The sequence below is a fragment of the Stegodyphus dumicola genome, chromosome 3 (assembly GCF_044657685.1).
Source record: "Stegodyphus dumicola isolate Sdum_Otavi_A_Nest chromosome 3, ASM4465768v1".
Lineage (NCBI taxonomy): Eukaryota > Metazoa > Arthropoda > Arachnida > Araneae > Eresidae > Stegodyphus > Stegodyphus dumicola.
In genome coordinates, this window is record NC_140770.1 from 136,547,592 (window position 1) to 136,560,018 (window position 12,427).

The 12,427-nt window shown below is 33.8% G+C and overlaps 1 protein-coding gene across 2 annotated transcripts in view; it reads right to left on the reverse strand.

The window, feature by feature from the left end:
- Positions 1–10,249: 10,249 nt before the first annotated feature.
- LOC118195210 (cdc42 homolog) overlaps positions 10,250–12,427 on the reverse strand; it is a 53,617-nt gene continuing 51,439 nt past the window's right edge. For both annotated transcript variants that reach the window (XM_035366472.2, XM_035366469.2), the window contains exon 5: positions 10,250–12,375. In XM_035366472.2, coding sequence (XP_035222363.1) covers positions 12,280–12,375 — 96 coding nt within the window. In that variant the 3' untranslated portion in view covers positions 10,250–12,279. The remainder of the gene's footprint in view (positions 12,376–12,427) is intronic.

Sequence of the window (12,427 nt, forward strand, 5' to 3'; positions counted from 1 at the left end):
ACGAAATATAGATTCCCCCTTGCTAGTTAAGGATTTTTCAAACAACTGGGAAGGCCTCTGTTTACTCGAATAGTGCCGCAAGTCCGAAAACTATTCTCTAAAATTAATTCACAAGTGGCAACACTATTGCGATAATTGTCCATGTATATGTGATGCCATAAGTTGGAATAGGGTTCAAGCAGATTTAAAATCGTTTCTTGCAAACGACTTCCTTCACCACAGTACATGCGAAAATTACAAATGTATCCCGTTTTAGCTTCACACACCATTCTTATAAGTAAACCATACTTTATAATTTTTGATGCATTATAAACTTTAAATGACAAACGGCCCCTCCACGGCATAATGCTCTCATCCAGTGATAACTCTCTCTCTGGCTTATAAACCTCTTGAAATTTAGGTAAGAAGTAAGATATAATCGGTCGGATTTTTTTCAGGCAATCTCTGTCATCATTATTAGAGAAATGCCACGCATACCATATCTGTCTAAATCTATCCCTGCTCATTACTTCCGCGAAAATTGGAGTTTGGGTAGTTTTATCTGTAGACCAATATTCGTCTCTTGTATCTTTACGAACTCGTCCCATTAGGAGAAGTATTCCGAGCATTTTTTTTTTTTTTTTAATCTACCATATTCACATCCTTCCACTTTACAGATTTTGCTCTCTCTCGAAATGCATCTGGGTTTTGTTCGCGATACCGATTGGTTTCCGTTGCCATATATTCAAATAAGTCATCTCCAATAAATAGCTTAACCACATTTATTACACTTTCTGAATTATCTGGCATTACAAAAACTCCGCTTTGTCCGAGGAATTGTTCAATAATTGGTGCATTATCAGTTGTTGACCATTGTTGTTGCTGACTTTGACATATGTTGTTGACTTCGTCATCACTGTCTTCGGAGTCGCTAGATGATGGTATTGGCAAAACTCGATTTCTTCTAGGTCGAAATAATTCCTCGTCACTTTCACTGTCTAAATCAGGAAATTCCACGTCACTTGAAATCTGCGACAAGTCATCTGCATATACATCATTATCACTATTAGAATTCGTCGTCTTTGAATTGAAGGTGGTATCAACCGCCCACACAATATCAACGTTACATCTGTCTCTTTCTACGAGCTGCTCCACTGATACACTATAAACATACAACATCGCATAAAACTAATTTGTGGAAACACGTGGCTGCGAAGAATATTATTGGTTAAAATATAGATAGACGGAATTTTTTCAATCTCACTTTACGTTCTTTGAGACGTAGTCATATATTTGATAAAACATTATTTTTCCCTTGTGTCACTTAAAATTACTTATTTTAAACGGGTACTAATACCTGTCCCTCTTATAAGTGGCAATCCTCGCAATGGGTACTAATACCTGTCCCGCTTATAAGTGGCAATCTTCGCAACGGGTACACATACCTGCCCCTCTCATAATGTATTAATAGGGGCTGATACTGCGAGAAAGTTAATGGACGGCGAAATTCTGACTTCTAGCTTCGGGATTTGAGGCACAGAGACGAAATTAAGCTGAAATATAATGCATAAAAATAGCGTTTCAGAAATTTCGAATAACTCAACACTCAAAGAAACTTAATGTAAGTCTTAATTACCTACCAATGCAAGAACATACTTGCTGTAAGTTAAACTTTAATGGGTGCTTTCCTTGAGATTAACAAAACAGATGAATATGATATATCAGCCTATGACATGTGAGGGCAAAACATATAGATGAAGATGTATAACGGGTGATTAACTTGACTGGTATGTCGACAGGTACTTCACTACAATAATTTCAGACGATACTTGATATAAATGCTGTTTGGAACATAACATTCTGTTAGATCCCTAATCTCATTTTAGTCTTCGGCAGCTCTGTTCTGTGTCAGTATTTTCTGCATCAGATCGCCGCACCACGCTGGAGAGAATCACCGCTACAGACCACGTCGATAACCAGCTACAACACACACACCGGATAGACACATCAAGTATAGGTACAGGTAAAAGTATGGGGGGACACCAGCGATGTACCATAGGTCAGCTGGTAATGCTTTTCCATACTAACTCTTAAGGAAAAAAAAAAGGGGGGAATTACAGGTTTTATACGAATTTACATAGACTGAAGCTTTCCAAATGGTCTAGAGTTTGCCTGTTATGCAATCGCGCAATCCTACCTTACGCCCCGCATCCAGTAAATACTAATATTAAAAATAATAATGTAGGGCATAAGTAGATTACAAAATACTCTGAATATAATTTGAAATTTACAAATTAAATTAAACATCTGTTTTGGTGCAATAAAAATAGGAGATAAATATAATTAGTAAACAGATAAACATAATGAGATAATTGTAATTAGTACTGGCAACACAATGTTGTAATGAATTGCAATAATAATGCTAAAGAGGTGAGTGTCCATGGGTTATTTCAAATATAAAGGTTTATTGCAGTTTATAAAGTTCACGAGTGGAGTCATTTTGTCCATAATCGCAGCATGTAAAAGTTCACTAAATTTCTGCAGTATGTAGACTTGCACTTGACAGAGATCTAAAGCATAGGAAGAGAGTTGTTGCGTAATTTTTTGAAACTTTGGATACTGATGTTTATCTTTAATTAAAACCTTTGGAATGCCCAGAGATCAGTTCGTGAAGATTTTATATGAATATCCTCAGTTAAAAAGCATGAGAAATTGTAATGATCATGAGTTCCCTGTTCTCCACATATTCAGATATCAGAGTTCGCCATATTTCTTGCGCAGAAATATGTGGGGAAGGTTCCATGTCCTGTTATATAGTAATTTAATGAAGGATTCGAGTATAGAGATATGAAGCTTACATTGGGGATCAAGTTATATGTGCGTCTTCCCTGTGGAGCATTGTTACACAAATCTTGTCAAGATTTTGAAGCAAGTTGTTTTAGTTGGTACTTGAAAATTGAGCGAGGCCATGGAATGATGATTCCAGTACCATCTTGATCAATAGCTGCTTCTTTGGCTAATTCATCTGCCTGATCATTACCAAAATGGCCGTTATGTCCTATGATCCATGAAATTTCAATTTTGTAGTTTGGAATTTTGCCAAGAAGATAATTTATGTCGGATATCAATGGAGAGGAACGTAAGGGATTATTTAATCGCTAAAATGCTTGAGAGTCAGAAGGACACACAGTCTTCACACCTTTCTTGGCTTTTACCGCGAGACTACATAGCAGGGATAGCCAAATTGCACTATGATAGCAGCCGCATGGTAGATTTCAAGAAAGTTTGAGAGCCGCAGCTGGATTTTCCAAGAGCCATAAATCCATATTTATATTAAAAAATAATAATATTAAGTAAATTAATATGAACTTCGCATTTTTATGAAATTATTATGCCCGTAGAAAAATGCGAAACTTTATTTCTCCTACTTTGTGTTCAGAAACAACAAATTATAAATTTGAGACTACTGTATGATGTATTTGAGCATTCTTGTTTTAGGTAAAAAAACAAGCATTTTCTACCTCTTCGTTCATAATTGTTGTTTGTTTTTATTAGAAGTGAACTGAAAACGAAAGCATACGTATTGGCCTTTAGAAATATATTTTTTAAAAGGTTTTTCATTTGAATGTATAAATCACTCATTTTAAAAAACAAATTGAATAGTTTTTCTTGAATTTTAGCTCTTACATATTGTTTTAGAAAACATAAAAAGTGTGATACAGAACTACACACAAAGCAGAGAAACGGAAATGTAAATTATTTTAAAATAAGCTCATAACTTTCTTATGAAAATTAATAACTTTATTTTCCCACACAATTAGCATGAGAGCTAACATACTAAGATTATATCTAACTTTGAATGATTGAATTAATTCCTTAGATGCGAAACGGTACAGTTTTCAAAGATTCAACCCTGTTTTTCCAGGATGACTTTCAACTTCATAGGTCTCGAATTTTCAGAATTTTTATTCTAAATCTCGATCGAATCTTTGAAACCAAACCTAAAAAATTGTTAAACGTTTGAAATCAAAACTTTCGAATGACTAGTTTTATAGATGCCCAGTAAAAAAGAATTTACTAAAAAATGAAGATGATTGCAATTTCAATGGTATCGGAATCATAATTTTTATTCATGACGGCCCTAAATGCTGCACTGTTTCATATAATTTCCAAAGAAATTTGCTAGAATTTTTACGTAATCAGTAAGCTAAGCATCATTGAGAATTCTGTCTCGACAATTTTGGACATAGATAGCCTACTACTAACAAATCTAGCAACTTCTGTCATGATTTATAAATCTTGCTTCAGTCACATATTCCATTTGTATAGCATTCGAACACTTCAGCAGTCGCTGTTGAATTTTGAGCTGGTTTTCAAAGGCAGGCAAATCAAATTAATGGTACAGAAAGAAGAAGAAGAAGAAGAAGAAGAAGAAGGAAAAAAAAAAAAAAAAAAAAAAACCACTTGTGACTACTGCAATGAATTTATTTCACAAATACATTATTTTGCCACCCAGACGGTATAATGGTAGGGAAGCCTGACTGCGATACCGAAGGGCCTGGGTTCGAATCCCGGAAAAGGCATGGTTGTAACTGTCCGTCCCTTCATAGGAGGCGATGGTGGCCCACCTATTAGGTGCCTCCATAATAAAGAGACCACCACATCTGGCCTTGTATAGATTAATGGACTGTGTTACACTGTAACTGTTCACAATCTGCCATTGGGAGAAAAAATTATAAAATGGAAGTTCAGATTTCCAGATTTCTACGGACATGCATTAAATGTTCAATGTGAAGGTTCTTTGTAGTATGGCAGAATCTACACGATCATTTAGTTCCCGAGTTCTTGCCACAGAAGTGTACGCATCCATCTTATTCTAACTGTTAACTCATAAAGATAAGTCAGAAGGCTTATCGTTTCGTCTTAAAGTTCTAAGTAAAATAACTCCAATTGAGTAACCTTCTTTTCTAATTGTCAGACTAACGGTTATATAGCTCGTATGTCATAAACTAGAGCTCAGATAAAATTAAGATATTAAATTACAAGTCAAAGTGAGCCCACAAGCTTTGATTCAGGCTCTCAAACTTTCACTAACAGTTACGGCTAATAAACTAGAGATGAAATAAGTAACACAGTTGCTAACTGAGATGTAAACTAACACTGAGATATAAGCTATGGATGCCAAAAGATTTCTGTTAAGAACTCTGTGCTTAATACATGAACTAATGTGGATACTGGTGGGAACCGATGATAATGGAAATGAAAATAAAGGGAAAATAATTAGGTAACCTGTTAATAAACACAGAACTCCCTACAAGCGATAAAACAGCTTGATAAATTGAGCCAAGAGCCTCGCCTGAGCAGAGCTTTACTTGCTATTAAGTCCTGCTGAGAAGTGAGCATAAGAAAATCTTTCCTTTCAAGCATTCCCAAGAAATAAATTACAAGATTGTGCGAAGAAAGAGTCTAAACACATCGCATTTTGTTAAGGCACAGAAAATATTTATTTTCAGAGAATTACGTATATGTTTCTTTTGTAATTAGCGAGTTTTCCGTGAACCAAATATCAAATTATACTTTTTCAGTTTGCCACATGAAACGCGGCTTCATCACGGATCACCAATTTTGCCCGTAAAGTCATACACTTGCAGATCTACTCTAAACTTCATCCATTTGACGTTTCTGCAGTTTTCAGTGCTCATGCTTTCTCAAATTTGTAGCACTTGAACTACAAAAGCTTGCGCAACAAACGCCATAATTTTGCTTCATTTGTCTGTTAGCATGATGCATGGACTTGCTGAGCATTCAAGGTTAACTCTCGCGAATAATTTACGCCATTTTATTATTGGCTTCGCTTGGTTGTTGACTTAAACCAAATGTCAGAATATTTGTCCTTTTTTTCTCGCGCAAGCAACCCCTAGCATTAAAACGCTTCATCTGCTTTGTGATATTGAGGCAGTCAGGTGCTTTTTTAGAAAATTCGGCTGAAAAGTCTCTAAACGATTACCGATGGAGGTTTTGCGTGTTCTAGTTAATAATGAACTTTTTTTACACTAAAGCTTCCATTTTGAATATCATCACCTCTAATGAGTTTTCCAGCATTGTCAAATGAAAGTTAAAGAGTTAACTTTTCGTTTCCTACTTTTATCTGTCAAATAAATTTATTATAGGGATGACAAATATGGTTTCATTTTGTATATTCATCTCGAATTAACTTTTATGTTTATCAAATTTTGTCGAGAAAGTGAGCTTCAAGATTCAAGCGTTTACTCACGTTACAGTTTACCTATGTTTAAGTTTGTTTGTATTCTAATTATGAATATAGGCCTAAATAAGAAGGGCAGAGTATAATTAAGTATCTTACAGTTCCCTGATGTTAAATACCAATTGAAGAATGAAGAGTTCTGACATTTGTACAGAAAACACGCATTTTTAAAAATATATTTTCATACTCGTTTTCTCTTATGTACCTTTCATAAAATAATTTTTTAGTGTAAGCATGTTTGATGGTAGATCAGCTAGACGTCGGTTCCAGATTTGATGGTTTCGGATTCGCAGCGGCAGAATTGATAACAGTGCCATCAAATCTTCCATTCCGTTTTAATAAACGCTCTCTGCATTTCTTATAGAAAATTCTATATTAATCTCTTAAAGGCAAAAGAAGTTGCATAAATTTGTGTTGTTTGAAACTAAAGTTCTGAGGCAAAAATAAAGGTGTCTACTTAAGTTCTCTAGAAAACGGTAGTTTGATATGAGAATTCTTTGAAATTGAATCTGTATCCATACGCGGATACTTCAGAAAATGAAAGATCATAGTTCAAAACGAAACGTTTCTGGAGCTAAAATCCAGCAGAATTTCATAGTACATTACGTGAGATTTTAGTGATCAGGGAGTGGAGAGAAGTATAACATTCCTTTGGGCTACTAAAGCACCGTTCACACTTGATACTCAACGACGCTATCGGAACTAACTGCTGCATGGAACACGGATCTAACCTAGCTCGTTCACACTGGCTGGAAGCGCCCAATCAGCGCAGCCAACTAGCGCAGCCAATCAGCGAGCAGAAAATCGCTCGCGCTTTCATTTGTTTACGTTTCATAGCTGACGATTTTCATCTCGGGAGGCAGCGCACCGCTGCTGATGATTTTAAATATTCTCAAATGTATTGCACCTTTTTATTCTTTTCAAAACTTTTTGAATGTTGACTCCTCTCTCAAAATTTATTCCTGGCCCTTTTTAAACACAAAATTTAATTTAAAGAATTTCTAAGAGTTTTCCTTTTTTTTTTTCCTCATGCGGAAGGCATTATCTGAAAAGCTTTTATTTTTATAATTAGGCTTCAAAATCTTCCCTTATTAGATGAACCCCTCTTTTGATGTAATTATTCTATCTCTGATGATGTGGAGTTAAAGGCCTAGCCTAGCGCACTCCGTAAATTAACTTCCTTGATCCTTGATTTCGTGATTGGTCGGTTCCACGTGCCGACTAGCTCTGTTTTGCGTGAAGTTCAGATTTTTCAACTGGGTCCGTTGTGATAAAAAACATGTGTGTTTTTTTTCTAGCTCATCGGCTGTGTCCGTTAGCTCCGATACGTCTCAGTATGAAAGGCCCTTCATCTGAGCTAACGCAGTCAGGTCCTTGTGTCGATTAACTCTGCTGTGACTGCAGTTCATATTTTTTTCAACTTGCTGGCCAATGGGAAAAACTGGTTTTGGAGATGGGTCAGGTACGTCAGCTATGTCCGTTAGCTCAAAAAAAGTTTGAGTCCGTTAGCTCAAAAAACCTCAAGAAACCTTAAGGGTAGTGAAGGACATGACAATATACAAGATGATCGAAGATTAAGAAGATAAAAAATATCAGCTGATTAAAGAAATGTAGTGCAAAAACTAGAACCGAGACAGCCAGTTCAGCTATAGTGGACTGCAGAATAAAAAGGCGAAAAGTTTTAGAAGCACCGAGGCAGAGAGTCTAGCACCGGCTTCAATCTATTGGGATATTTGCGAAGGGCTAGAAACAAGAATAAATTCGTCAAGCAACATGCAAGAAAAAATCACAGCACTTTTACTACCATCGGTATTTTGTATGAAGCTGTATAATACAAAAAAAAGAAGTTTATGTGCAGTTGGTGACTCCTTTCTTGCTGCAGCGTTATTGAAACGAAGATCTGATGATAAAGATGAAATATTTCTGTTGGAAATAACTTATAAAACCTGAATTAAAAATTTTGACCAGGACTGAAATCCAGTGGAGTTCATTCTCTTCGCGACCCGCAAAATTTCAACATGCTCAACCGTTGGTTACGTAAATGATGATCTTTGCTTAAGATTATCAAGGCATTATTGCGAAAGATGTGAGAAGTGAAAAAATATGTTTCATGTGCAAAACGTGTTACTAGAACATTTAGTATGCAGAAAATGTGAAAAACATTGCATAAAAATAACCTAAAATACTTAAGGATTAGGAATTAACTTCAAAGGACACCTGTAAAAGGACTACCTAAAAAATCCCTAGATTTCAGATTCTTCCCCAAATTAAAACAGCCCTTACGTTAACAGTGATTTACCTCCCTGAAAGAAGTTTTTTCAATAGTTGCCAAGCTATTCAAAGACTGAATGAAACTAGTATCTTGGAAATAGCACATCTCGCAAGACAATGAATGGATCAAGACTGTCAATGTGAAGCAAGGGGTTTGCACAGAAAGAATGTAAGCAGAAACTGACTGAAATAAAACTAACTTAAGAAAAATAAATATTGGAGAGCATTACTTTTAAATTGCCCTCGTAGTGTATATTTTATGCTATCCCGATGGCCATTATCTGCTCTAAAAATGCATGGCTGCGATAGTAGTTGGCAGCAATGCAACTATTTGCAAATCTGGGGTTTGTTATTTTGACAATGAAATTACAGAGGACATCTTGAAATAAATTAAATTGATACATACGTAATATAATTTAAGAAATCAAATTAGTAATTTGTAAAGAAATGCGTCATCGCATGCTTTCTTTTTCAAAATGCAATTATATGTCGAAAATTAAGCTGCTGTTTGTTGAAAGCGAGTCGCATTTAATGGGCCAAAGAGCCGCAAGGTAGCGAGCCGCAGTTTGGCCATGCCCTGCTACATAGTGTTAAACTATACGCCTCTTCAGCACTGCGCGCCGCTAGGGAGAACGCAAATTTCCCAACAATTAGTAACATTAATTATGAACAAGGAAATGTTAGAAAACCTTTTGTATGAAGCTTATGGGCAAATGCTAATAGTGGGAGCAAGAAGGAGTAATAAAAAAGATCTCAAATAATGAAACTGAATTACCGTACTATTATTTATCTCACAGGCATGAACACGTTTTCGATGCTTCAGCGAAGCAGGAAGGCCAACCTAGTCTTGAAAAAGGACTGAATCTCATTGAATTAATTCCTTCAGTTTTTAATACATTTCGCATGAAGCAAATTGCAATTGTGTTTAATATTCGTAAGGCCTTTTTACAAATAAGCATCCATCCTAGAGATAAAGATTATTTACGGTTTTTGCAGCATAGATCCGATGAATTATTAAAGTATTTCAGACACTGTAGAGTCATTTTTGACTTTTCGTGTAGCCCATTTTTTATTATCCAAATATCGACCTACAGCCCTCCTTGGACTTTGGGAAGTTGTTCATGAGGAATGGTATAAAGTACTTCGTCCGATATTACAAAACGCTTTATTGTCTTGGAAATTACAGTGTAGAAAAATATTTAAGAAAAAGAGTTATCAAACAGAACATTTAAAACATAAAAAATTTTGATAAAATACTTATTTAAATAAAATCGTCTGAAAAATGTGCGAAAAACCTCTATTAGAATTAATTACTTGAAACATAATCAAGCCATAAATGATTTGAAAAAGACTTCAAATGAGCTTTAAAAGAATTTCTGCTATTTCATAATGCTGTGCGTATAGTAAACATTCCTTAGGTTAGAAATTAAATTTAAAAAAAATAAACAAACGCTTAAAAAAGATTTTAGATACTCACTTATATTTTTAATGAAAATGGCTCTAAATATCATGTATTTTAAAAGCATATTTCCTTAATTTTTCTTTATGGAAACTGATATTAATTTAACTCTGGATTATTCGAAACTTGATTTCTACAGCTCCATTTATGTACCATGCTCATCATTTTTAGAATTTACAATTCTTTCTTTTTAACTTAGAAATTAGTGTACTCCCAAGAAGTTTGAATTGATAAATGAAGCAAAATAGCAGTAAACAAGAAAAGGAAACAACACATAAATGCAAAAATAATTTATTACAAAAATATAACATATTTAGAAAAGAGCTAACAAATACTCGTTAATTATTACTAACCAGAGTATAAAGTAATTTGAAATAAAGGAAACATCTTATCAGACAAATTTACTATCCAAAGTACGTTTCGCATTTGTACACAAAGTAAAATTTCAAAATTTGATTACTTTCTCTTTTCAGCGATGTATTTACTACGGATGCTATATTCAAATTCGATTTCACAAAGCGAGAAAGATGCGAGAATTCGGATTTTCGTATTTTTTTATCATCCGAATCTTAGGAATCCCAACCTAAAAACGATTAAGCATTGTAATACAAATTTTAGAAGATTTATTTTATGGACGTTCGGTAGAAGCTTTTATTAAAAACAAGAATGTGGCTATTCCTTTTCAATGGATCTAGATCCCGGTGTCATCTCATGACAGCTCTCACAGCTGTACGCTTCGTCTTCCATAGTTAATCAATAAACTCAGTTATTAAAAACTATGCGTGTTGCCACTGCTTGAAATAAAGTACTTTTCTGTTACGCAACTAGTGAGATACCTTTCCGGCAAGCGGAAAATATTAAATTTTTCTTTCAAATTTAATGTCTTTTTATTTTCTTGTAATTTAACGTTCCGTTTTTCATGTTTGCTGTTAATTCTTGACATAATCCATTCCCCGCTATATTTGATTTCAATAAATAAATAAATAAATAAAATGTCGCAGAGGAGGCGAGAGGGAAAACTGAATATCATCAAGCTTGGCAAATGTAAGAGTAAAAAAAGATTTCTTAGAAAAAATAAAAATTCAGGAAAAGCATAAAATGAATTTTACACATAAATACAATATCTGAAGGAAAATGCTTTTCTTAAAAATTGGAAAATTAGACAAATAAAACGAGTTTTACTACATTAACAATTTTCAGTTTTTTTTTCCCCGCAACTTGTCTTTTATAACACTTATTACCTAATTTAAATTTCAAAATTATAATTTTCAAAAATCGATAAAATTAGACGTAAAAACATTTCAAAATACGACAGAGAAAAATATAAATGTTTCACTTTCCTTTTTTAAAAGTAAGCAATTTTAATAGTAAAATAAAGATAAATAACATTACAATATTGTGTTTAATATTATGCTCTTTAAAATTGTTATAAAATTCTCAAACCACGAATCAAAATTTTTGTACACAAATTGATTTTAAAATTGTCCAAATATTCGACTAAACATTTTAATTCAAAAATTGTATTATTCATTTTCATTTCAATTTTATTATTCATTTTCATTTCAATTTTATTATTCATTTAAACATTTTATTTCAAAATAAAGTGTCCAAATCTGGCGATGCACAACAAAAGAATACGTATTCCAAAAAGAAATGACCTGTTCCTGATGTCAAACAGGAGACCTATTTGAATTATAACGATTATTTGCCAAGAGTCAGTACTTAAAATACCGATTTGGCGGTAAATCACCAACCTGGCACAATTCAATACTGAAAGGGATGCAGCATTTCATGTATTTAAGCGTTCAGAAATGTACATATATAATCATTTTACATGTATTCATTTAACCTTTGCAGTCTTTATGTATTTTAAAGTGGCTAATTCATGTACTCAGGTTTTGTTTATCCGTTTAAACTGCCTGCGTTGCTAAAGAAATCAAAAAGCGAAGCAATAGAACTGTCAGCCATTTTAGAAAACTTTCAATTAATTTTCTTCTTTCGAATGGCAACATCATATAGAGACAATTCATAGTTGGCCATAAACCCTCTCAAAGGATAGGATGGGGTGCTACTAATACGAAAGTATATATTTCTATGAGTGAGTTAACACTGATGCGTTTTTTAAGGTGTTCCTGCAATAATCTGATTTCTTTTTTACAAATAGTACTTAGCAATATTATATATAAAGGAAAATATATAAACTAACATTACAAGCTAAAGTAAATGGATTATTTACGAGCATAATATTCCTTAATCGTACTTAGTTATATAATTTAAAAAATTTTCCATGATGTATAAAACTCAGTTATAACAGATTGCAATTCCTGTGAGGGCGTCTTTTTTTCTTCGGTGGACTTAAAGCTGCTAAAATTGCTTCATCGAAAACGTTCTTCAGTCCTTTCTGTTAAAAAAAATAATAATAATTTAAATAAAAACTGTTACAGTTATTATGT